General features: G+C 43.1%; 1 protein-coding gene across 2 annotated transcripts in view; it reads left to right on the top strand.

The window, feature by feature from the left end:
* Nucleotides 1-25145, top strand: part of LOC141087265 (bone morphogenetic protein 8A-like) — a 173565-nt gene that overhangs the window by 97359 nt on the left and 51061 nt on the right. For both annotated transcript variants that reach the window (XM_073572964.1, XM_073572963.1), the window contains exons 2-5: nt 16877-17069; nt 18110-18258; nt 22766-22960; nt 24931-25010. In XM_073572964.1, the coding sequence (XP_073429065.1) occupies nt 16877-17069; nt 18110-18258; nt 22766-22960; nt 24931-25010 (617 nt within the window). The remainder of the gene's footprint in view (nt 1-16876; nt 17070-18109; nt 18259-22765; nt 22961-24930; nt 25011-25145) is intronic.

Genomic DNA, 25145 nt, shown 5'->3' with positions numbered 1-25145 from the left:
GCAAACAGTGTCAGAAACGTTCCCTATAATAGTTTCTTCCTTATACAGAAACCTTCATGTGCACTTTCATATGAAGATCTGATTTATTTTTCCTCCATTTTCATGCATTGTGCATTTCCCATTTATGGATTTATCTCTCTTGAGAGCCAAAATAAGTGTGAGCTTTTTATTTTAGTGCTATTAGGTCTATGATTACAACAGTGCGTCTAGGATTGAACAGATTCATCATAAATAACCAAAAGCAGAATGTTCGGGGAAAGTTCTGTGCATGGTGTATTCACAGCTCTTTAATTACATAGCATTATTTAGATTTTGCATATGCTCTTTTCATCTTTCTCATATATACAGTTAGCTCCTCTCTATGTCAACATTTGGCAACGATTTATATATTAAAACCACATTAAGAGATCTTGAAAAGTAAACTTATTACTTTATTCACGTGGGAGGAAATAGCCTGGGGGCGTTTGAACATTGGGTACTTCTGTTTAGGTTCTACCAATTACCATAATTTGTCCTAGATTACTTCTATTCACATTTCATAACCAGAGATCACAGAACCACTCTTCTGTATTGCCTGTAAAAGCAAATATTTATACATTGAGGTACAGAACAGTAGAAATGTACAGAAATACATGGTGCAAATTAACAGCTGCTATGTAGAAAGAGGTAAATTTTCAGATTTAATGTTTTGATGCCGAAGATTATAAAGCATGATCATAAGACATAATTGTTTCCATCCTATAACTGCAGCTGTCCAACTCTACAATGCCAGAAGAGAGCCACAAAACGTCTCCACATCCGTAGCAACTTCCCTCATGTAAAAACTAATTTTAAGATTCTCATCATAAAGATGACATGTAACTTTTTAGATGTATAAATCGTATTTTATTTTCATTTGGGTGCATTTTTTGGATGTACAGTATGTAATGAGGTAGTGCTAGCAGCACAGTGTCAGTAGACTTTTCTAGTACCACTACTACCTAGTTTTAGGTGGATGTTACAATATTAGTGTCACGTCTAAACATGAGTGACTCTTGCTAGGTCAACCATTTTAAGCCCTTACCGAAATGTGATATCAGATTAGATGAACTGACAGGGCTTCTCTAAGAAGGAGGAAGTAGCTTCATGGAGTAGCAGTCTCCTGAGGAAGTGTTAATCTGCTGGATAAAAGCAGAGTTGAGTGTGCTGCTGGTGAATGGCCAGCCAAAATGTGAACTGTAGCAGAGATAGAGACATTCTTTGTGGGAGCTGCAGAGAACCACTTGGAAGCTGCAGCCTGTTCTTTGTGAACTGTGACCAGAGTTAACACTTCTGTTTGGCACTGGAGGCCACTAGAGCTTGGGCTGAAGGGAATACCACAACTGGTGGGATTGTGCCTCTTCTGTGTATGAAGTTGGCTCCAGGAGAAAGGACTTTAATCTATTTAATATTGCGGCAACCAAAAAAACATAATTCTGGGGTTTTGACTTTTATTCTCGCTATGCCGTCTAATGATTGGGTTAATTCTTTTTTATATTGATAGATCAGGTGATTCTGAATGCAGCAATACCAAATGTGTACATTTGATTTTTTTTATTGTTGCATTTTTTTTATATTTTTAAAAACACTTTTTTACTTTTTGCATGCTTCAAAAGTCTCCATGGGAGACTAGAAGCTGCAATTGTCTGATCGGCTCTGCTACATACAGCTGATGATCAGATCGCCTGTATGTAGTAGAAATGCTCACTAGCTTTGAGCACCGACCATCGGACGGCGCTTATAGCAAGCAACAGTGATAACCATAGAGGTCTGCAGGAGACCTCTGGTTGTTATGCCAACCCATCCGTGACCCACGAACACATGACGGGGTCACCGCTGGGTGGGATTTCCGACACGCTTGCCGGAAGCGCAAGTTAAATCCCACTGTCAGAGATTGACAGCAGCATTTAACTAGTTAACAGTTGCGGGCACATGTCAGCTGTTTATATCATGTTGTTTATATCGCTGAGCCCACACCAAACAGGGGGAGTCTGACATGGGCGTACTATTATGCCCGATGTCGGAAAGGGGTTAAGAGCTCTCTTGGTACTAACCCCGGTCCCTTCAAATATCCGGAGTCACAGTAAGTGTGTGAGTAGTGGCTAGCATCACAATGAGATCATGATTAAATGTACAGGCAATTTGTAAAGAACCGCAAGTATCAGTGGTTACTATTGACAATGGCTGTTTCGTTTGACCAAGCTGAGTCTAGCCCAGCAGTGCATGAGAAGCCAGGGTCTGTTCTGTTTAGATAGCGCCTGGACGAGGCTAGGGATTTAAGTTTATGGTGTTCAAGTGATGGAACGTTGGGACTCAGGGAGTTTGGTGACCCTGTAAAAGGCCACACTTTCGCACATACTAGTCCCTGGGGTGAGGGTCAGGAGTATCGATGGCAACGCCAAGAACTATCCCATATCCTAGGTTGACATACGCACAGACTTAGTTCTGTGTCCCACAAACTGGGAGTAGTCAATGACTTGTTGCATGCTATGAAACTTCTTGGCTGAGGTGGTAGCGCCCAGTAGTCCGATATGCCGACATGGTCACATAATGTGTGGAGAAGTACAGATGTGCGGTGACTAGAGTTGAGCGACTTTGGTCAGATCGGGTTTCGTGAAACCCGAATGAAATAAAATTTGAGTCGGATGAAACTGGTCCGACTAGGGCAAAAAAAAAGTCGGAGTTTCATCCGAAACCCGACCCCAATGCAAGTCAATGGGAAATAAAAGTCAGCATTGAGCGGATGACATTCATCCACTTTTGTTTCATTTGGGTTTCACAAAACCTGATCTGACCAAAGTCGCTCAACTCTAGCAGTGACAAGATCACATGTGCAGTGAAGTACACAGGGTGTGCTGGAACTATCGAGGCTGCATCCTCTGGCGAGGGGATAAAAGGAAAAAGCGCGCGCCACAGCTGAGATGGCGCCAACCGGGGGCAGCGCAGTCATGCGAGCGGTGTGCTCCGTTCCCCCTCCCCACTGAGTACCAGCGCTGCAACAGGGTCCCACTGTCTGCATAGGGTCTGCTGCCAGAAGGGATGCTGGGAGTGGTGCTGCAGCAATCAAGAGAGAGAGGGACTGCTGCGCTCATGGAAGCCGCAAGTTCAGCAGCAGCCAGAGAGAGGAGTGCTCCGTCCTGGGAGCACCAGCATCGTGCAGGCTAGCGTCCGCTGTCTACCGCCACCAGCAGCGGGGACCAGAGAGAGAGATGTGCAGTGTGTGCCCGGTGACTACCAGAGAACAAGGGGCTGTATGTGCCATTTCCGTGAGTACAGTGCACGTGCCACATAAGAGTGACCAGGTATGGGAAAGACACTTGCGCCCTGATTTTGCTAGTGTATATTTGCTGAGCCATGTTGGGCTCGTACAAGACTGTGGCCCTCACCGTTATCAGGCACTGCAGCATATGGACTAGGGCTCAGCAGAAGGTACTGGAGACCGACTGCTGCCGCCAGAAGAAGGGGCATTGATTCCCAAAGGACCTCATTGGAAAAGTGACCATGCCAGCCGTTGTCGGCGCTATTGACTTTATAGTCTGAGGGACTTCTGACTTACTGGCGTATTCACTGGAACTGCCTTTACCTTATCCTTTAGCTTAGAATACCCTTTGCAAATTGTACTGGTTAACCCCCCCATTTAACTGTTAACCTCCCTGCATGGAGTATTACACTGTTTATTAAAATTGTTAACCCTTGCTCTGCCTCCTGTCCGTCACTGCATCCCGCAACCTGCTTACATTACCAGTGTATGAAAATATTCCTTTATATGCACCCCACAATTGTTTTATTGACAAATATATTGTCACCAGCAAAAAAATGAATATGGCAAGATTAAAACAATTTTTTGTTCAATGAAATGTGCTATAGCTATGCAAAACTAGTAAGACACAAAGAAAGACATTTGTATCAACATAATCTTACGGATGGTTCATTTATATCTTTTCCATGAATATACTCTGGCAGAGTCCTTAGTTATTTTGCTTATTATACACTTTTTTTATATGTATATGTGCCGTGACATGTTGTTTCATTTGTTTATAATCCTACAAATGCATAGAACAAATAATGCATTATTTATGCCATATACTACTGAAAATATAATTGCAAAACACAAAAACTGAGTTTTTACATTCACAATAAAGTAATTAAAAATAATTAGCACGTTATATATACACTTACATTATAGTCTTAGAAAATACAGCTGCTTCCACAATTAAAGAAACCCTCATGCAGTTACAGTAGTTGAAAAAAGTTATGATGTGACAAAAAATTTCACTAAAAAAAAAATTTAAAAGTATTCATAAGTTCATAAATTGGCTTGTAAGTTGCTCTCTAGTTAATGGCTATGGAATCCTTTGACATGAAAAATTTGATTTTCACATACGGTATATTAGTTATCACCTTCTGTTGTTTAATGTATAGTTTAGACTGTATTCTCTGCCCTCCCACAGACTGCGGATGCTGTATCCCCTATTCACATTATACAGAACTGTGTATAACCGCCTCACTCTCCTTGCTGCTACGTCTTCCAATGAGATGAGGAAGGCGGAGAGTACAGAGAGGTGCCAGGAGCAAGAGCCCTGACAGAATTGTATCAGTTTTGCAAAAGCACTGAGCTAGATAAAGGATTTACATATATTGTGCAGCAGCAAAAATATCAAAATTTTTAATGAAGACTGTTTAGAAAGTTGCTTAACTTTGCATTTATAAAACAAATTAAAAAATTTTTTGTGAAGATATAGATAGCCTTTAAAAGCAAAACTTCAGGAATTCATAGGAATAAGCAACTAGTAATATAATAATAAAAATAATAATAATCTTTATTTATATAGCGCCAACATATTCCGCAGCGCTTTACAGTTTAACAGATTCAAAACACAAGTCATAAGTAACAACGTTAACAATACAATAATTAAAGCAAAATAAGACGACCCTGCTCATGAGAGCTTACCATCTACAATGAGGTGGGGGAGATACAAAATACAAGTGTGTATTTATAATGATGGTCCAGCAATCTTGAGGGAGTGAGGGATAGATGGAGATAGTGAATGGGCTACACACACACTTAGGGTACCGTTACACCTAGCGATGCACCAGCGATCCCGACTAGCGATATGACGCGGTCAGGATCGCTGGTGCATCGCTAGGTGGTCGCTAGTGAGCTGCCACACAGGCAGATCTCACCAGCGACATCGCTGGGGATGGGGATCGCTACTTACCTGTTAGACGCGGCGATCCTGCGTCCTCCCGCCCGGCTCCACGCGTCGCTCGACGGCGCCACAGGAAGCCCAGCAGGAAGTGGCCGACGAGGAATGGTCCAGGAGCTTCTCGCGCGATCAGCGATAACCAGCGGGGGAGTCGGTCAGAGGTAAGTGTCACATGCAGCGATATCGCTAGCAATATCGCTGCAACGTCACAAAATCGGTGACTTTACAGAGATATTGCTAGCGATATCGCAGTGTGTAATGGGGGCTTTACACATAAAATAACTTTGATTAGTGAATGTGATAGGCCTCTCTGAACTTATGCGTTTTGAGGGAGCGCCTTAAACTGTGCAAATTGTGGATAGTCCTAATTTCTTGGGGTAGAGCATTCCAGAGGATTGGCGCAGCATGGGAGAAATCTTGGAGTCAGGAGTGGGAGGTGCGGATTAGTGCAGAGGTTAGTCGAAAGTCGTTTGCAGAGCGCAGCGGTCGGTTAGGCCGATAGACAGAAATAAGGGAGGATATGTAGGGGGTGCAGCACTGTGGACAGCTTTGTGGGGGAGAACAAGTACTTTAAATTGGATCCTATGAATGGGCAGCCTGTGTAATGATTGGTGAAGAGCGGATGCGTCCAAGTACCGATTAGCCAGATGGATAACCCTGGCTGCTGCATTAAGTATGGACTGGAGAGGGATAAGCCAAGTAACGGGGAGGCCAATAGAGTGTTGCAGTAGTCCAGGCGGGAGTGGATCAATGCGACAGTGAGGGTTTTCGATGTTTCCATGGTGAGAAAAGGGTGGATTCTGGAGATGTTCTTTAGGTCTAAGTGGCACGAGCGGGCAAGAGATTGTCTATGGGATGTGAAGGAGAGATTGGTGTCAAACATAACACCCAGACAGCAAGCCTGCTGCCGGGGTGTTATTATGATGCCACCCACGGAGAGGGAAATGTCAGATTTAGGGAGGTTAGTAGACGGCGGGAGCAGAAGAAGTTCAGCTTTTTGAGAGGTTAAGTTTCAGATAGAGAGCGGACATGATGTTGGAGACTGAGGACAGACAGTCACTGGCGTTCTGTAATATACACATTGTGTAACAAAAACTGATCAGTACCTCCGATTTTCTATTAAAATGTGCTATTAAGGTTTCTCTCTTTTTTTTTATCTGAATTTTTTTGTACGTTGTGGTTACTCCTTTTGGGCCATTAAACAGTGTTTGGAGAGGTTTGCTGCGGACCATCACACCGTTGTGTCTTCATAACCACCCAGGGCTCGAGTGAGGAAATAGCTTTAGGGGCTTTGGACAACTCAGCTATGAATGGATAGGAGATTACATTTACAAATGTTATTAAAATGGTGGGATTAGCCTTTCAAACCTTTCTACACACATTGCTGAGGAAACCATCTAAAATGTGAATAACTTACAAAAGCCTTTCCATTCACTTTGCTTCTTATTGCCATATTCTATTACCCTATTAATTTCCTTCACTCTCTTTTCTTTTGTGTGAAGTAACCAGTGTAATAAATGCCATATGTGGACTGTACATTGACGATTATGCCGCTGTGTGATATTTTAGAGCAGAACTTCACGAACAACTACTATATGTACTTCCTGGCCTTCCTGCCTGTCCAGGGTTTTTAATATAGAGGTCAGATGGATGATTGATAAAAATGAACAATTAGCACATATTGTGGTGTATGTTTCTATAGCCTGTGAATGTAAGAAAATATTATGCTGTCAATCACTGAAAGATTAACATTTTTTGGCATCCAAGACCTCTACTTCTTTTCTACCTTTCCTAATTTCCACTATTTTTTTATATTTTTCCCCCCAAAAAATTAGCAATATTTGAAGGAAATGTCAGGTTAGAGATTAACATGGAACTCATACGATCCTCATAGAATAAATTACAAGGGGCCGCACACAGAGTTCTGCAAAAAGTACATTATTATCAAAGAAAACAAATGTCCACTATTGCATTTTTTTTATACACAATTTTATGCTGATTAATTGTATGATATATCTGTATATGAGAGCACTGTTTTTCTGACTTGCAAAATGATATAATACTGGTGGCATTGAAAGACTGATTACCCGACTTAATAGAAAAAAAGGTGAAAAAATAAATGCCTTAATCCCTTCACACCGCAGCCTATTTTCGTTTTTGCGTTTTTTGTGTTTCTCAGAGCCATAACTTTTTTTATCTTTCCGTCAGTATGGCCATGTGAGGGCTTGTTTTTTGCAGGACAAGTTGTACTTTTGAACGACACCATTGGTTTTACTATATCGTATACTAGAAAATGGGAAAAAAAATCCAAATGCGATTAAATTGCAAAAAACTGCAATTCCGCAACAGTTTTTTTGTTTTTTGCTTTTTTTTTTACCATATTCACAAATGCTAAAACTTACCTGCCATTGTGATTATCAATGGTCATATATTATTTATATTTATTTTAATTCTTTTATTTTTAATGGGGGATGATTTGACCTTTTATTTTTTTTACGTTTTTTAATATTTTTAAAAACTTTTTTTAACTTTACACTTGCTTCAATAGCATCCATGAAGCTGCGCTCAACTGATTACTTGTGCTACACAGAGCAGGGCTGCAGCCCTGCTTTGAGTAGCAAAAATGCTTATTTACTATGAGCGCCGACCGCTGTGTGCTGCTTATAGCAATCTGCTACAGACCCCGGGTTGTCACATGACTGCTGGGTGCCAATGGGCTTCCAACGCGATCACATTAAACATTTAACAGGTTAACAGTCGCGGGTGGATCACGGTTCCACCCGCGGCTGTTAGGGGCACATGTCAGATGTTCAAATCAGCTGGCATGTGCCGGAAAAAATGTGAGCTCAGCGCCGTTGCCCACATCAAAACAAGAGACACAACATGACCCTCCTTCTATTCCATGTGCTATAATGCCTCATTCAGATGTCTTTTTTCATGTGCAAGTACTATCACAGTCAGTGGTGGACATATATAGAAAAAAGACCCTATGTAAAAACAGTATATGAGCCCTTTGCAGTACAATAACTGTCTATAAGGCCTTATTCACACATCAATATTTGGTTAGCGTCAGTATTTATATGCCAAAGCCAGCAGTGGAACTTTGAGAGGAAAACTATAATTGAAAATTGGACACCTGTTCTGTATTTTGGAGACAATCCTGGTTTGGCATACAAATACTGATGAAATACTGAGCAAAAATACTGATGTGTGAATGAGGCCTAAGAGAATCTACTTGCTGATTTGGAGGTGGTAGTCGGCCATTTTGAATTCAATTTTATTTTTTTCAGTTGGAAGAGAGTCATGTGACACATCAAACTTATTGAGAATTTCACAAGAAAAACAATGGTGTGCTTGGTTTTAACATAACTTTATTCTTTCATGAGTTATTTACAAGTTTATGACCACTTATAAAATGGCCAACTCCAAAATGGCCGCCATGGTCACCACCCATCTTGAAAAGTTTACCCCTCCCATCTACTGAACTTTGTGAGGGCTTGCCTTTTTGATGATTTTTTTATTGGTACCATTTTTGGTTACAAATGACTTATTACCATTTTATTCCTTTCCATGGTAGAAGGAATGATCAAAAACAGCCAGTCTGCACTGGTTTTTAATAATTGTATTGGTTTTAAGAAGGACTAATTACAGTTAGGTCCATATATATTTGGTCAGAGACAACATTTTTCTCATTTTGATTCTATATATTACCACAATGAATTTTAAACAAAACAATTCAGATGCAGTTGAAGTTCAAACTTTCAGCTTTCATTTGAGGGTATCCACATTAAAATTGGATGAAGGGTTTAGGAGTTTCATCTCCTTAACATGTGCCACCCTGTTTTTAAAGGGACCAAAAGTAATTGGACAGATTAAATAATTGTAAATAAAATGTTCATTTCTAGTACTTGGTTGAAAACCCTTTGTTGGCAATGACTGCCTGAAGTCTTGAACTCATGGACATCACCAGACGCTGTGTTTCCTCCTTTTTGATGCACTGCCAGGCCTTCACTGCGGTGGTTTTCAGTTGCTGTTTGTTTGTGGGCCTTTCTGTCTGAAGTTTAGTCTTTAACAAGTGAAATACATGCTCAATTGGGTTGAGATCAGGTGACTGACTTGGCCATTCAAGAATATTCCACTTCTTTGCTTTAATAAACTCCTGGGTTGCTTTGGCTTTATGTTTTGGGTCATTGTCCATCTGTAGTATGAAACGACGACCAATCAGTTTGGCTGCATTTGGTGGATCTGAGCACACAGTATGGCTCTGAATACCTCAGAATTCATTCGGCTGCTTCTGTCCTGTGTCACATCAACAATAAACACTAGTGACCCAGTGCCACTGGCAGCTATATATGGAGCTAACTGTAATTATATTTCCCTGGCTGAAATAGCAATCTATGGAAACACACTGACATGTGCACAGACCTATTCACTTGAATCGGTCTGCATGTGTTAGTGTCTCCGGTATGTGTGAAAACTGTCACCACACCTACTGGAGACAGGATGTGTGAAAGAGCCCTTATTTTAAGTCTTAAGGTACCATTATACTAAGCGATGCACCAGAGATCCTGACAACGATATGACCTCGTAAGGATCGCTGGTACATCGCTAAATGGTCGCTAGTAAGCTGTCAAACAGACAGATCTACTCAATGACTCAATGACGCAGCAGTGATCCGGCGATCCGTATAATGACCTCGGCGGTCGTTGGGACATTGTCACACAGCAGCAGGGCCGGACTGGGACTAAAATTCAGCCCTGGCATCTGAAGTTACACAGGCCACTAGTCACATGGTGACTATATAATATCTTTGTACACTTGTAGTTTACAAGAAGTGAGAGGAGATTAACACAACTATATAACATGTAGTCACAGCTGTGCCCAGTATTTCAGCTCAGTCCTATTTATTGCTTTTAGGTACAGTACTCCTCCCAAATCTCTGTCCCCTTTTGTATGCATGATTACAGAATTCCTGGCAGAACTGCTATCCATTGGGCAACCAGACCCCCTTGTCATAGCTGCCCCTATCATACCTCCCAACTTTTGAAGAAGGGAAAGATGAACAAAGACTGCGGCGCGCATAGCGCGCCGCTGCAAATTTTGGCCACGCCCAGTCACACCCATTTCACAACTAGTCACACCCATGTCCACACCTAATCGCACCCATTTAGCACTGCTGATCACACTGACTGGTACTGAGGGCACAGTGGCTGGCATTATGGGCACACTGACTGGCACTAAGGAAGAGAGAAAACAGAGAGAGAGAGAAAAAAGAAAACAGAGAGAGCGAGAAAGAAAGGGGAAAGAAAGAACAGTGAGAGACAAAGAAAGAACAGTGAGAGACAGAGAAAGAACAGAGAGAGAAAGAAAGAGGGGAAAGAAAGAAAGAACAGAGAGAGACAGAGAAAGAACAGAGAGAGAAAGAAAGAGGGGAAAGAAAAGAAAGAACAGAGAGAAAGAGAGTAAAGAAAAAGAAAGAGGGGAAGAAAGAACAGAGAGAGAAAAAAGAAAGATTAGAGAGAGAAAGAAAGAACAGAGAGAGAAAGAAAGAACAGAGAGAGAAAGAAAATGAGGGAAAGACAGAACAGAGAATGAAAGAACAGAGAAAGAAAGAAAAAGAGAGAAAGAAATAAAGATTCTACAAAGATACTATAGCAGCCCGGCTCCCATTGTAATGCCCACCTGAGCCTCCCGGTGCAGGACCTATCATGATCCGCTCACATGGCCGGCATCCCCGATTCCAAGGCGATCCTGCTGTCTGCGCTGTCGGAGGAGGACACGGTGATGGATCTGAAGCATTCCTGGTTCCGTCACCATCTCCTCAAGAAATTCTCATATCCGGTCAGCTTCCAGCACATCACTTCCGGTGGAACGTCATGTGTGTGTTTTAAAATGCTCCTCGGGGCTCCGCCGTGTACTCCTGTGTCCGTGGGAAAAGCCCGCTTTGTATGCTTCGTACACACTTGGCTCTGCTCCGTACATCCCGTACACATATGGCTCCACTCCATACACACGGCTCCACTCCGTCCACCTCGTACACGCGTGGCTCCTCTCCGTACACCTCGTACACGCGCGGCTCCGCTCCGTACACCTCGTACACACACATGGCTCCGCTCCGTACATCTCGTACACACGGCTTCTCTCCGTACACCTCGTACACACGGCTCCTCTCCGTACACCTCGTACACACGCGGCTCCTCTCCGTACACCTCGTACACACACACGGCTCCTCTCCGTACACCTCGTACACACACACGGCTCCTCTCCGTACACCTCGTACACGCGCGGCTCCTCTCCGTACACCTCGTACACGCGCGGCTCCTCTCCGTACACCTCGTACACGCGCGGCTCCTCTCCGTACACCTCGTACACACGGCTCCTCTCCGTACACCTCGTACACGCGCGGCTCCTCTCCGTACACCTCGTACACGCGCGGCTCCTCTCCGTACACCTCGTACACGCGCGGCTCCTCTCCGTACACCTCGTACACACGGCTCCTCTCCGTACACCTTGTACACACGGCTCCGCTCCGTACACCTCGTACACACGGCTCCGCTCCGTACACCTCATACACACGGCTCCTCTCCGTACACCTCGTACACACACACACACACACGGCTCCGCTCCGTACATCTCGTACACACGGCTCCTCTCCGTACACCTCGTACACGCACGGCTCGTCTCCGTACACCTCGTACACGCACGGCTCGTCTCCGTACACCTCGTACACGCGCGGCTCCTCTCCGTACACCTCGTACACGCGCGGCTCCTCTCCGTACACCTCGTACACGCGCGGCTCCTCTTCGTACACTCACGGCTCCGCTCCGTACACCTCGTACACTCACGGCTCCGCTCCGTACACCTCGTACACTCACGGCTCCGCTCCGTACACCTCGTACACACACACAGCTCCGCTCTGTACATCTCGTACACACGGCTCCACTCCGTACACCTCGTACACACTGCTCCGCTCCGTACACCTCGTACACACACGGCTCCGCTCTGTACATCTCGTACACACACACGGATCCACTCTGTACATCTCGTACACACACACGGCTCCGCTCTGTACATCCACGCGGCTCCGCTCTGTACATCTCGTACACACACGCGGCTCCGCTCTGTACATCTCGTACACACGGCTCCTCTCCGTACACCTCGTACACCTGCTCCGCTCCGTACACCTCGTACACGCGCGGCTCCTCTCCGTACACCTCGTACACGCGCGGCTCCTCTCCGTACACCTCGTACACGCGCGGCTCCTCTCCGTACACCTCGTACACGCGCGGCTCCTCTCCGTACACCTCGTACACGCGCGGCTCCTCTCCGTACACCTCGTACACACTGCTCCGCTCCGTACACCTCGTACACACTGCTCCGCTCCGTACACCTCGTACACACACACGGCTCCGCTCCGTACACCTTGTACACACACACGGCTCCGCTCTGTACATCTTGCACACACGGCTCCACTCCGTACACCTCGTACACACACGGCTCCTCTCCGTACACCTCGTACACACACACGGCTCCACTCCGTACACCTCGTACACACGGCTCCTCTCCGTACACCTCGTACACACTGCTCCGCTCCGTACACCTCGTACACACACTGCTCCGCTCCGTACACCTCGTACACACACGGCTCCTCTCCGTACACCTCGTACACACACGACTCCTCTCTGTACACCTCGTACACACGGCTCCGCTCCGTACACCTCGTACACACACGGCTCCGCTCCGTACACCTCGTACACACGCGGCTCCGCTCCGTACATCTCGTACACACGCGGCTCCTCTCCGTACACCTCGTACACACACACGGCTCCGCTCCGTACATCTCGTACACACGCGGCTCCTCTCCGTACACCTCGTACACACACGGCTCCTCTCCGTACACCTCGTACACACACGGCTCCGCTCCGTACACCTCGTACACACACGGCTCCGCTCCGTACACCTCGTACACACACGGCTCCGCTCCGTACACCTCGTACACACACGGCTCCGCTCCGTACACCTCGTACACACACGGCTCCGCTCCGTACACCTCGTACACACACGGCTCCGCTCCGTACACCTCGTACACACACGGCTCCGCTCCGTACACCTCGTACACACACACGGCTCCGCTCCGTACATCTCGTACACACACGGCTCCGCTCCGTACATCTCGTACACACACGGCTCCGCTCCGTACACCTCGTACACACACGGCTCCTCTCCGTACACCTCGTACACACACGGCTCCGCTCCGTACACCTCGTACACACACGGCTCCGCTCCGTACACCTCGTACACACACGGCTCCGCTCCGTACACCTCGTACACACACGGCTCCGCTCCGTACACCTCGTACACACACACGGCTCCGCTCTGTACATCTCGTACACACGCGGCTCCTCTCCGTACACCTCGTACACACACGGCTCCGCTCCGTACACCTCGTACACTCACGGCTCCGCTCCGTACACCTCGTACACACACAGCTCTGCTACATCCACACTGTAAATCCTGACCCCACACATACATACCTCAACCAGCACCATGACAACAGCAAAGCAGAGTCTTGCAGACGGTAGAGGCAAAGCTGAGCGCACAGGACCTGTGATGAGGTCACAGGATGGGCGGAGTCAGGGGTGACATGATCGGGGGTCTGGACAAAGGCTCCTGATCATGTGACCCCCCTGACTCCTCCCCTCCTGTGACCTCATCACAGGTCCTGGGAACAGAGCGAGCAGGCAAGCGAGTGCGATGCTGTGAGTGGCTGGGGGGAGGGGGTCTCATGCTAGGGCGAGGATGGGGGGCGTGGCGGTTTATCTCCCTGCAGTGCGGGAGGAACTTGAAACTATCACCGCTGTGCCCACAGAGGGCCGGCGGCAGGAGCAACAGTGGCCGCAGCAGCTGGCAAGCGGCCAGATGATCGGGCGCTGCCGCCCGCGGCCCACGCGACAGCGGCCCAGCGGGAAAATGCCCGGTTAGTTATATTGCCAATCCGGGCCTGCACAGCAGCTATTCTGACGACTCCTGCCTGCGTCCCTGAGTTCTGTGTCGCCAACGAGGTCGCTCATTGGCGTCATACACAGTGATGCATGCTGGCCAGCGGGACACCAGCGATCAAAAAATGGCCCAGGACATTCGAGCACGATCAACGACATCGCAGCGGGGGCCCGGTCGCAGTAATGTGTCACACATAGCAAGATTGCTGGCAAGGTCGCTGTTGCGTCACAAAATCTGTGACGTTTCAGCGATCTCGCTAACGATCTCGCTATGTGAGACGGGGGCCTTTATCATGGTCAGATCGCTTATTTAAACCACTTTGGAAGCCTGAAACGATAAAAAGAAGATCAAAAAGACTGAATATACACACAGGAACCTCATTCTTTTTAGCCATTTTGTTAGCACTTTTTTTTACACAGGTTCAAGATGAAAGACATCATGTGCATCATGTGCATATACCCCGAGGAGTTAAACACCTAGGATCAAAGATACCAGATTTATGTTACTTACATACCAATAATTGCATATTACCAGCAACATGTAAATGTTAATGTACAAAGCAGTGAAAAGGGTTAATAAAAAAATTAAAATTAAGAAATCATTACATGTTGACATGCTTAGGGCCATTCACTAAGCGAAATGTCATTCTGTTACAAATGGTCAGCACCAAATTTATTATGGTTTTTAAGCAATACTTACATTAATAACCATAATATTGATGTGCATGTACAGCAGCCATGATGAAGAATAATGGAGAGATAAATGTTTAGCTTATAAACTATGCATGTTCAGAGTTCATATCCTGATGATCCTCACTCAACTCCTTTTATCCCTACTTATCTCTTTTCTATTTTAACTTGGTGAGATCTCTAGCCTTAACATTGACCACTTTACAGATTGGCCATAATTTTTTTTTTCAAAGCTAGTTTTCCGTCAGCATAGCTGTATGAGACCTATTTTTTGGTATTAATTTAACATCCAATGTACGGTATCTAAAAATGTAAAAACAAAACCTCTTGTGGCGTTGAACTGAAAAAACAACAGTAAACTATCTTTTTGTTTTTCTTAAGTCCATTTTTTTAGAAGGTGGTACACCATTCAAGATAAGTACAGTTGTGTGAAAGTGTTTGCCCCCTCCCTGATTTCCTATTCTTTTGCATATTTGTCATGTTTCAGATCACCAAACAAATTTAAATATTAGACAAAGATAACAGCTCACATGCCCTCCACATTTCAATGCCCCATAATGTTGCCTTTGCCCTCTTCCATTCAGTTCATCCATTTTAGTGGGACTTAAGACCCCTAGATTTTTTAGAGGTTCAGATCACCGTGATCACCCATTTATACAACTATTTCTTTACAGCTAATTGCACATCAATACATCTATGTTGTGATAAGGACAAGGTCTTTCTGGTCCACATTAACTATTTATCATTATGCTACTAAAATTACTATACTTCCCAAACTGTATTATCTTTTTTTGAGCACCCTACCCATTATTATTCTCATATTTCCTTTGTCTCCCATGAAAAATGCCTGTGATACTATTACTAAGTGACCACCCTAACATTGTGGTAAACACTAGAACAAAAAGTCTCTTCACTCTGCCTAATGCATCTTGTTTGGATTTCTCAACCATCTCAGCCACCATTTATTAATTTGACACTCCCTACATGTATGGTGTTCAGTTAAATTTTCCTCAAAAATTATTTTGCCATGGCTGCACCTTCAGTCACTTTAGAACAATAATGCCCTTTTCTCCAAGCTTTAGGCATCTTTCCCTGTTTTTCATAGTGGTGAGCAAATTAACTTGAGAAGGTCCACCAGCTCTTCTTCCCCTGTCCTCTTTTTTTTTTTTTTTTTTTTTTTAACTTTCCTCTGACAAATACTTACTGACCCCAATCAGGAAATTTTAGATACATGCTAAGTATGCAATGATGAATTTTGTGAACTCATGAGTTTTCTACTAATTTATAACCATTTATATCCTATTACATCCTTTGAACACGTTTGTGGAACATGCCCTCACAGTCTTATTTTAGTTGGTTTTTTTTTACTCGCTGAACAGTCTATCCATTATGCTATTCATTATTATGTATGAAGATGGAAATCTGACCTGTTCCATTTGCTTACTTACCAGTATTCAAACTGACACTTATTCTACTTTTTGGCCCTTTGCTTATTGATATCTCATGTGCCAGCTTCTGAGATAGATAACTAAGTAACATAACAAAACACCCTTCCAACTTTCTTCATTTGCCCTTCCTACCCTCTAATTTATATATTCCCTCCCTAATTTTTTTTTTAATGGACCAGAGGTATGTTATCTCGACCCCATTCCATTAATTGTCTGTGGGACTGCTTGAGAAAGCAGAGCACAGTAGTTCCACAGAAAAATGAAGGTCAAGCACACACACCTCCACTTCATTCAAGACAGGGCTCTGCAAAGTCATTTACTGGATTTCAGAACCCCTTTCTTGGGAACACTGGGGTTCCCATTTAGTTGCAATCAGTAAGTTATCCCTTAGCTCATGGTCAGCTATCCCTTATTTATGCTAATGTATTTTATAACAGTGAGGCACAGTTACCCTAATTAATAGTCACATTAGGATAGCAAGTGAATAAAAAAATTATACTTTCTATATTTACAGTTGAAAATGACAGAGATATCTTTTATCAGAAGCCTTACTGGAAAGAGTTTAAGTTTGACACGACTCAGATTCCAACAGGAGAGTCTGTGACGGCAGCAGAGTTTCGACTTTTCAAAACCCGCAGTTTTTTACGGAACTTAAACAGGACTCTTCGCATCAGCATCTACGAGATACGCAGAGAGCATGCAAACCGGTATGTGGCTTTATCTTACTGATAACAGTAAATGGTGTCAGGCTGCCCGTAAAGTCAACACTTCTTCAGGTGTAATTCTAGCTAGAAGTCTTGCTGATGATATAAAGTGTATGTATATAATAATATACAGTTGCATCTCAAAAATTAGAATATCAGCAAAATGTTCATTTATTTCACTTCTTCAATGCAAAAAGTGAATCTCATATATTATATAGATTGTGGAAACTTCAGACTAGACCTCAAGCAGCTTGGATTGAGTGCCTTTCCACTCTTCCTCCAGACTCTGGGACCTTGATTTCCAAGGTCTAATGTGAAGTTTCCACAGTCAGTGATGGTTTGGGGAGCCATGTCATCTGCTGGTGTAGGTCCACTGTGTTTTATGAAGACCAAAGTCAGCACAGTCATCTACCAGGAAATTTTAGAGCATTTCATGCTTCCCTCTTCCGACAAGCTTTTTGGAGATGGAACTGTCATTCTCCAGCAGGACTTGGCACCTGTCCACACTGCCAAAAGTACCAATACCTGGTTTACAAACATCAGTATCACTGTGCTTGATTGACCAGCAAACTCCTCTGACTTTAACTAGAGAATCTATTGGGCATTGTCAAGAGAAGATGAGAGGCACCAGACCCAACAATGCAGACAAGCTGAAGGCTGCTATCAAAGCAACCTGGGCTTCTATAACACCTCAGCAGTGCCACAGACTGATCAACTCAATGCCACACCGCATTGATGCAGTAATTGATGCCAAAGGAGCCCTGACCAAGTACTGAGTGCATTTACTGAACAAACATTTCAGTAGGCCAACATTTCGGAATTTAAAATCATTGGTAAGATAATGACTTTTGGGTTTTCATTGGCTGCAAGTCATAATCATCAACATTAACAGAAATATACACGTGAAATAGATCACTGTTTGTAATGACTCTATATAATATACGAGTTTCACTTTTTGCTTTGAAGAACTGAAATAAATTAACTTTTTGATGATATTCTAATTTTGTGAGATGCACCTGTATAACAATCTCTCTCTTCTATAGGCAGCCTGAGTTAACTTTGCTGGACCATGAGACCATACAGCCTGGGGATGAAGGGTGGATGGTCTTCGATGTGACAGCAGCCAGTAACCACTGGTTACTTAACTCAAGATTTAATTCAGGGCTGCGCCTCTGCGTAGAGAATGATGACGGTGAGGTTAAACTCTATGAGTTACTTTTTTCATTATTCATGGTCATGAACAGATAGGCTGATTCATCTTTTTTTTTTGGGGGGGGGGCACAATTTATATACATGTCCTTTACTTTTACAAACTGTTTTAGCTCCTGTAGCCCAAAATTGTAAGTGAGAGATCTCGTAATAACATCAAGTGAGCAGCTCCCTTCAGGGCATCCTCTTGTGATTTACATGAGCAAATCACTATCTAACAAATGGTCTTCTTTATTATGTTACTGTCGTGCTCAAATCACATTGGAAATGTACGTTCAGTCTATATGCACAATGTAGCAATAGATTTCTGTTAGCTAAACGTATGCCGTAGACTTACTTTTCAAATATGCACCCCAAAAGTAGGCCTAGGTGATCTAAAAAGTTTGAATTTAATTATGTCAGTATAATTAAAAGAAATAGTGTTCATCTATACTAGCACCCTGTTTTCGGTATGGAAACAAATACAATGCCTTGAAAAAGTATTCATACACTGGAGCTTTCCATATTTTTTTTACATTACACCCACAAAGCTAAATGTATTTTATTGGGATTTTATGTGATACACCAACACAAAGTAGCATTTGTGAAGTGTAAAGGAAATGAGACATGGTTTTCTAATTATTTTAAAGATATAAATCTGAAAATTGCAGTGTGCATTTTGTATTCAACCCCCTTGAGTCAGTATATTATAGGACAGGGGTGGGCAATTAATTTTCCTAAGGGGTCACATGAGAGAGCAAGACTGTTATGGAGGCCAAACTAATAGGATGAAATTAATTCTGATTAATATTAATTTTAATTATTAATTAATATTAATAAATCATTGATTCACGTATGCTGACAAAGCGTTTTGCATTTAGCCCCAAAACTTATACTTTGGGCTCATCTGACCAGAGCACCTTCTTCCACATGCAAGCTGTGTCCCCTACATGGCTTTTTGAAAACGATAAATGGACCTTCTTCAGGCTTGCTTTCAAAAATGGCTTTCCTCTTGCCACTCTTCCATAAAGCTCAGATATGTGGTGTATACTACTAATAGTTATGATTATAGAAAAACCTGAGGCATGAAGAGTAGAATACTAGGTATCACATATTTTATTTTATTAGAACAGTCAGTCACACAGAACCCAACGTTTCGGCCAAATAGGCCATTTTCAAGGGTATTATCTAAATAAAATAACAATAGCATCAAATTAGGAAATCCTACCAGGATAATCATACAATAAAGGTTCATGACAGACATCTTATAATGCATAAAAAAAAAGATAACATTGCAAAAGGACATCAATAATTATACATGAATAGACTAATTATATACAGAGTTGAATCCATATATTGGATAACACCATATACATTTCTTTTGAAACACAAAAAAAGTTGTTCTCCGAATAGCCAATCGTATGTGATCAAAACAAACCTAAAGCAGGTTCAGGGCATCAGAAAAATAGTGCACAGAATGAAATGAATACCTGTGTAACCTTATGTTCCAATTTCAAAGTTTTTCTAAGTAAGGGAATAGGCCTCTTGGCTGCATCTCTAATTAGTGCTCACCTTGCATTGGATGTCAATTTAGGTGGAAGACCATGTCTTGTTAGATTTGCAGTTGTGCCATACTCCTATTTTTAGATGATGAATTTAACAGTGCTCCATGAGAAATTCAGAGTTTGGGCTATTTTTTTTTTTTATAACCTAAAGCCCCCTTCACACATAGCGAGATTGCTAGCGATGTCGCTAAAGCGTCACCGATTTTGTGACGCAACAGCGTTCTCGCTACAGGTGACATTTACCTCCGACCGCCCCCCCGCTGGCTATCGTTGATCGCGCGAGATCGTCCTCGTCCATTTCTCGTCGTCAGCTTCCTGCTGGCGCCGACAAGCGAGTCCATGGATGTGGGAGGAAGTCGTCAGCAGAGCTGCCGTCTGACAGGTAAGTAACGACCGCCGACTGCTGCTGCATAGATGGTGAGATCTGCCTGTTTGGCAGCTCACTAGCGATGCACCAGCGATCCTGACCGGGTCGTATCGTTGTCGGGAATGCTGGTGCATCGCTAAATGTAACAGGACCTTAACTCTGCTTTACTCTTCTCCACAACTTTATCCCTGGCCTTAGCACAATCCATTATGGAGGGTACCATAATGATAAGAAGTGAAAGAAACTAGAAAAATGAGATAAAAGGTATATCTTTATTGGTTTACAAAAGAATAAAAAACATGATAAGAAGACAGGGCAAATGAATGGCCTGCAATTAAAGGGTGGAAGGTGGCAGATGAACAGTGTATGCCAGTGGCAGATGAACAGTATAAGCCAATGCAATGTGGGACAAATGAAGGGACTTGAAAAAATATATGTATAGCAAGTGAAGAGAATCCCTTAAAAAAAAACTACTTCCCATAGAAATTGAGAACTGCTAACATAAAGTCCAGTGGGCAATGATGGGTTACATGAAAAAACTGCCAGTGCAGAGTTAGCAAGATCTCAGGGGAAAAGTTGAGCCCTGTGCATGAGAGGCACAATAGGGAGATATATCCTTGTGCCATAGAAATATATATTCAGTCCTTACACAGCAAGTCAACAAAACAGGCAGACACCCATATGGCAGCATTTATATGAAGTAATTATTACTTGTTGGATATATGGAGTTGCCATGGGACAATGCAGTGGGGTAGGGAAAGCTGCCCCTACCCCACTGCACTGTCCCACAGCAACAACATATACCCAACTTTTCCCCTGAGATCTTGCTAACTCTGTACTGGCAGTTTTTTTCATGTAACCCCTCATTGCCCACTGGGCTTTATGTTAGCAGTTCTCAATTTCTATGGAAAGTAGTTTGTTTTAAATAATTGTTATTGAATTTTCTTATATATTGGTGGGTAAGTAAGGGAGAAGAAAAAGGGAGGGAGGGGAGGGTGGAAAAGGAAGGAAAGAAAGGTATGATAAAAACTAGAAAACCAAGGTAACAGTTTCAAGTAGATCTAGTCGGTCAATATAACAGTCAGTCCAAATCATTGTTTGAGTAGCAGAAGTGAAACAAGTATTATCAAGCATCGGAGGTAGATTAGAGAGAAACTAAGGGTACCGTTACACCTAGCGATGCACCAGCGATCCCGACCAGCGATATGACGCAGTCAGGATCGCTGGTGCATCGCTAGGTGGTCGCTAGTGAGCTGCCACACAGGCAGATCTCACTAGCGACATCGCTGGGGACGGGGATCGCTACTTACCAGTCAGACGCGGCGATCCTGCGTCCTCCCGCCCGGCTCCAGGAGCTTCTCGCGCGATCAGCGATAACCAGCAGGGGAGCCGGTCAGAGGTAAGTATCACATGCAGCGATATCGCTAGCAATATCGCTGCAACGTCACAAAATCGGTGACTTTACAGCGATATTGCTAGCGATATCGCAGTGTGTAACGGGGGCTTAAGTCACATATGGAAAGTAGTTTGAGCAACTGTATGCTTTGGTTTTTTTTTTTAAGGGATTTGCTTCACTTGCTATACATATATTTTTTCATGTCCCTTCTTTTTTTCCCCACAGTGCATTGGCTTATACTGTTCATCTGCCACTTTCCACCCATTAATTGGAGGCAATTTCTTTGCCCTGTCTTTTTATCATGTTTTTATTTCTTTTGTACACCAATAAAGATATACCTTTTATCTAATTTTTCTAGTTTCTTTCACTTCATATCATTATGGTACCCTCCATTATATATTGTGTTAAGCTCAGTATTTTGAAGTGTATTTAGCCTTCCTTAATTTTGGACTATGGGAATAATATATTTATCCCTGACCTGTCTGATGTGTTCTTTGAATTTCTTGTTGCTGTTTGATCCCTAATGTTCTCAAACAAACCTATGAGGTCTTTACAGAACAACTGTAGTTATACTGAGAATAAATTACACACAGATGGACTCAACTTACTATTATGTGACTTCTGGAGTCAATTGGTTACTCAACATTTTATTTAAGGGTATTAGACTACAGGGGAATGAATACAAATGCACGTTAACATTTTCAGAATTGTATTAGTGAAATAGTTAGAAACATTGTATAATTTCTTTTACACTTCAGAAATACTTGCAACTTTGTGTTGGTATGCCACATAAAATCCATTTACGTTGTAAGTGTAACGTGAAAAAGTTGACGGGGTATGAATGCCTTTTCAAGGCACTCTATATTAGGCAAAATACTATAAAGCTTAGATCGCATAACATATTATTTTGCTTGCTTATGCAGCACCATTAATATCACAGCCATTATCATCACTTTTCCCATTGTGGCTCACAATCTTAATTCCCTTATCGGTATATCTTTGTAGTGTTGGGAGGAAACCCACACAGACAAGGGGAGAACATGCAACCTCCTTGCAGATTTTGTCCTTGGTGGGAGTAGAACCCAGGACACCACACTGCAAGACTAGAGCACTAACTAGTGAGCCACCTTCTGTTATCACCTTTAATTATAATCTTCTATTATGATGTGTGTTAACATAATAGGGCAAAGCATTGATCCAAGTCTGGCAGGTATCTTAGGAAGACGGGCACCTCGTGCAAAACAGCCGTTCATGGTTACATTTTTCCGGGCAAGTAAAAACCAGATTAGATTAACAAGGGCAATTAAACAGCTGAAGAAAAGGCAACAGAAGAAACATAGCGATCTACCACATCCCAACAAACTACCTGGTGTATTAGGTAAGTCTTCTATGGAAATAATTTTTGACCTCTATTTCATGGCTAATGTAAAAAATAGATACAATTAAAATATAATGCTATATTGTTTTGTGTATTTCAAATATTAATTCATTACACATGCATACTTTCTGAGAAACACAGTATTTGATGGCTCAAAACCCATTTACAATGAACCTGTCATGTGAAAAAATGCTACTAACCTGCAGATATGGGCTTAATCTTCAGTTTATTAGCGTTCTGAAGCTGCCCGGCGCCTACACTGAAAGCCTGGCCACCAGGACGAAATTAACTGTATTCCTCAGGGCAGCCTCTGGATTTCAGTCATAGACGTGTGGCCAGTATGGCAACAGTCATTGCAGAGTACATAATGAGTAGTGGCTGTAACCACGCCCTGATACTGACTGACAGCTGGTTTTTCAGTGTATCAGTACTGAGCAGGCTGTCAGTCAGTGCCGGGGGAGCGGTTTCAGCCGCCGCTCACTGTGTATTGAGCTGTTACTGAAGCCAGGCCGGCCAAGACTGAAAGTAATAAAGTTTGTTTCCTCCCAGCTCCGGGCAGGATAGTAACCTGCAAATTAACCCTATAGCTGCACCTTAATAGCGTTTTTTTCACATTGCAGGTTCCCTTTAATATGCCTGCATAACAGATTAGATCCTTATGAAGGTGACCTTACATCACTTTATCTTTTTGTCCACGTCCCAATCAGTCTGTACAACCATATTTAACAACTTATGACCCCGTTACACATAGCGATATCGCTGTAACGTCACCGATTTTGTGACGTAGCAGCGATATTGCTAGCGATATCGCTATGTCTGATACCTCCGACTGGCTCCCCCGCTGCTCATCGCCGGTCGCGCGAGAACGTCCTGGATCATTTCTCGTCGGGCGCTCCCTGCTGGGCTTCCTGTGGCGCCGACGAGCGACGCGTGGACGCGGGCGGAGGACGTCAGGATCGCCGTGTCTGACAGGTAAGTAGCGACCCCCGACCACTGCTATGTCGCTGGTGAGATCTGTCTGTGTGGCAGCTCACTAGCGACCACTTAGCGATGCACCAGCGATCCATACCGTTGTCGGGATCGCTGGTGCATCACTAAGTGTAACGGTACCCATACAGTTAAATCTCTTCAGGATTAACTGATACCTTGTCCTCCAAGAACATTGGCTGCTATGAGTAACCATGGTCACACATACCATATTTGCAGCTGCATACCTTACTTTTTTTTTATATAATTTTAAGTAATCATGAATCCCTCAGCTAACAAAAATTTTTGGATTGTGAGATTGTATTGCATCAAAATTCAACACGCTGACATTGGAGAGACGCCTCTACAAGCATCAGTGACATCGAGACACCTTCCTGTTTATGACCAGTTGATGTGATGACATACATCCTAACAAAATCTCTAAACTTTTATTTTTCATAAATATTTTTATGGTGGGAAACAATTTTTAGATGCTTTGAGAAAGATCACTGTATGTTTTCATAGCTTAAGAGGAAAATTATTGTGCATCCGAAGCTCAAGCAAATGCAAGATAAATATACAAAAATCCAGCCATCACAACCAGAAGTCTTTACATTCAGTGTCGGATATGTGCGGCTTTGTAAATATTTTTCAGTATATAACTTATATTTAAAAAGAACAAAGCATAATATCCATTGATCTCTTCAGCGTTGTTGTTTTACCTTCTGCTGTTTAGTTGTATTTTTGCCACTAGTACTATAGTCTTTTGTGCATTGTTGTTATTATGTTCAACATAGAAACTTCTGGAAATTGTCGTTTATATCCTACTACAAATTTGGGGCTTAAAATTGTGTGTATGCTTGTCTAAGACACGTACAGTGATTCTTTATCCGCACCAATATTCACAATTCCATGCTTTATTAGATATATATTGTATGGACTTTTATGTCAGATTAGGGTAATTTAAGTTTTAGACATATTTAAAATGTGATGTGTCATTTTAGATCATGTACATGTACCGGAAGGCAGGCAAGTGTGCAAAAGGCATGAGCTGTATGTAAGCTTTCGAGATTTAGGTTGGCTGGTAAGTATCTATTACTGTCTTTTGTATCATCTATTTATCTTTTAGCTATTCTTTCCTTTCAGATGTCTAATGTAAAAATGTATTTATTTATTCTGTTTATTATGCTTTGGTTATTTGGTTATACAGCACCATCAT

Source organism: Dendrobates tinctorius, unplaced genomic scaffold, assembly GCF_039654945.1.
Source record: "Dendrobates tinctorius isolate UK_male_01 unplaced genomic scaffold, ASM3965494v1 ptg000007l, whole genome shotgun sequence".
Lineage (NCBI taxonomy): Eukaryota > Metazoa > Chordata > Amphibia > Anura > Dendrobatidae > Dendrobates > Dendrobates tinctorius.
Note: the sequence above shows the minus strand (reverse complement) of the source record. Positions and strands in the feature narration are given on the sequence as shown.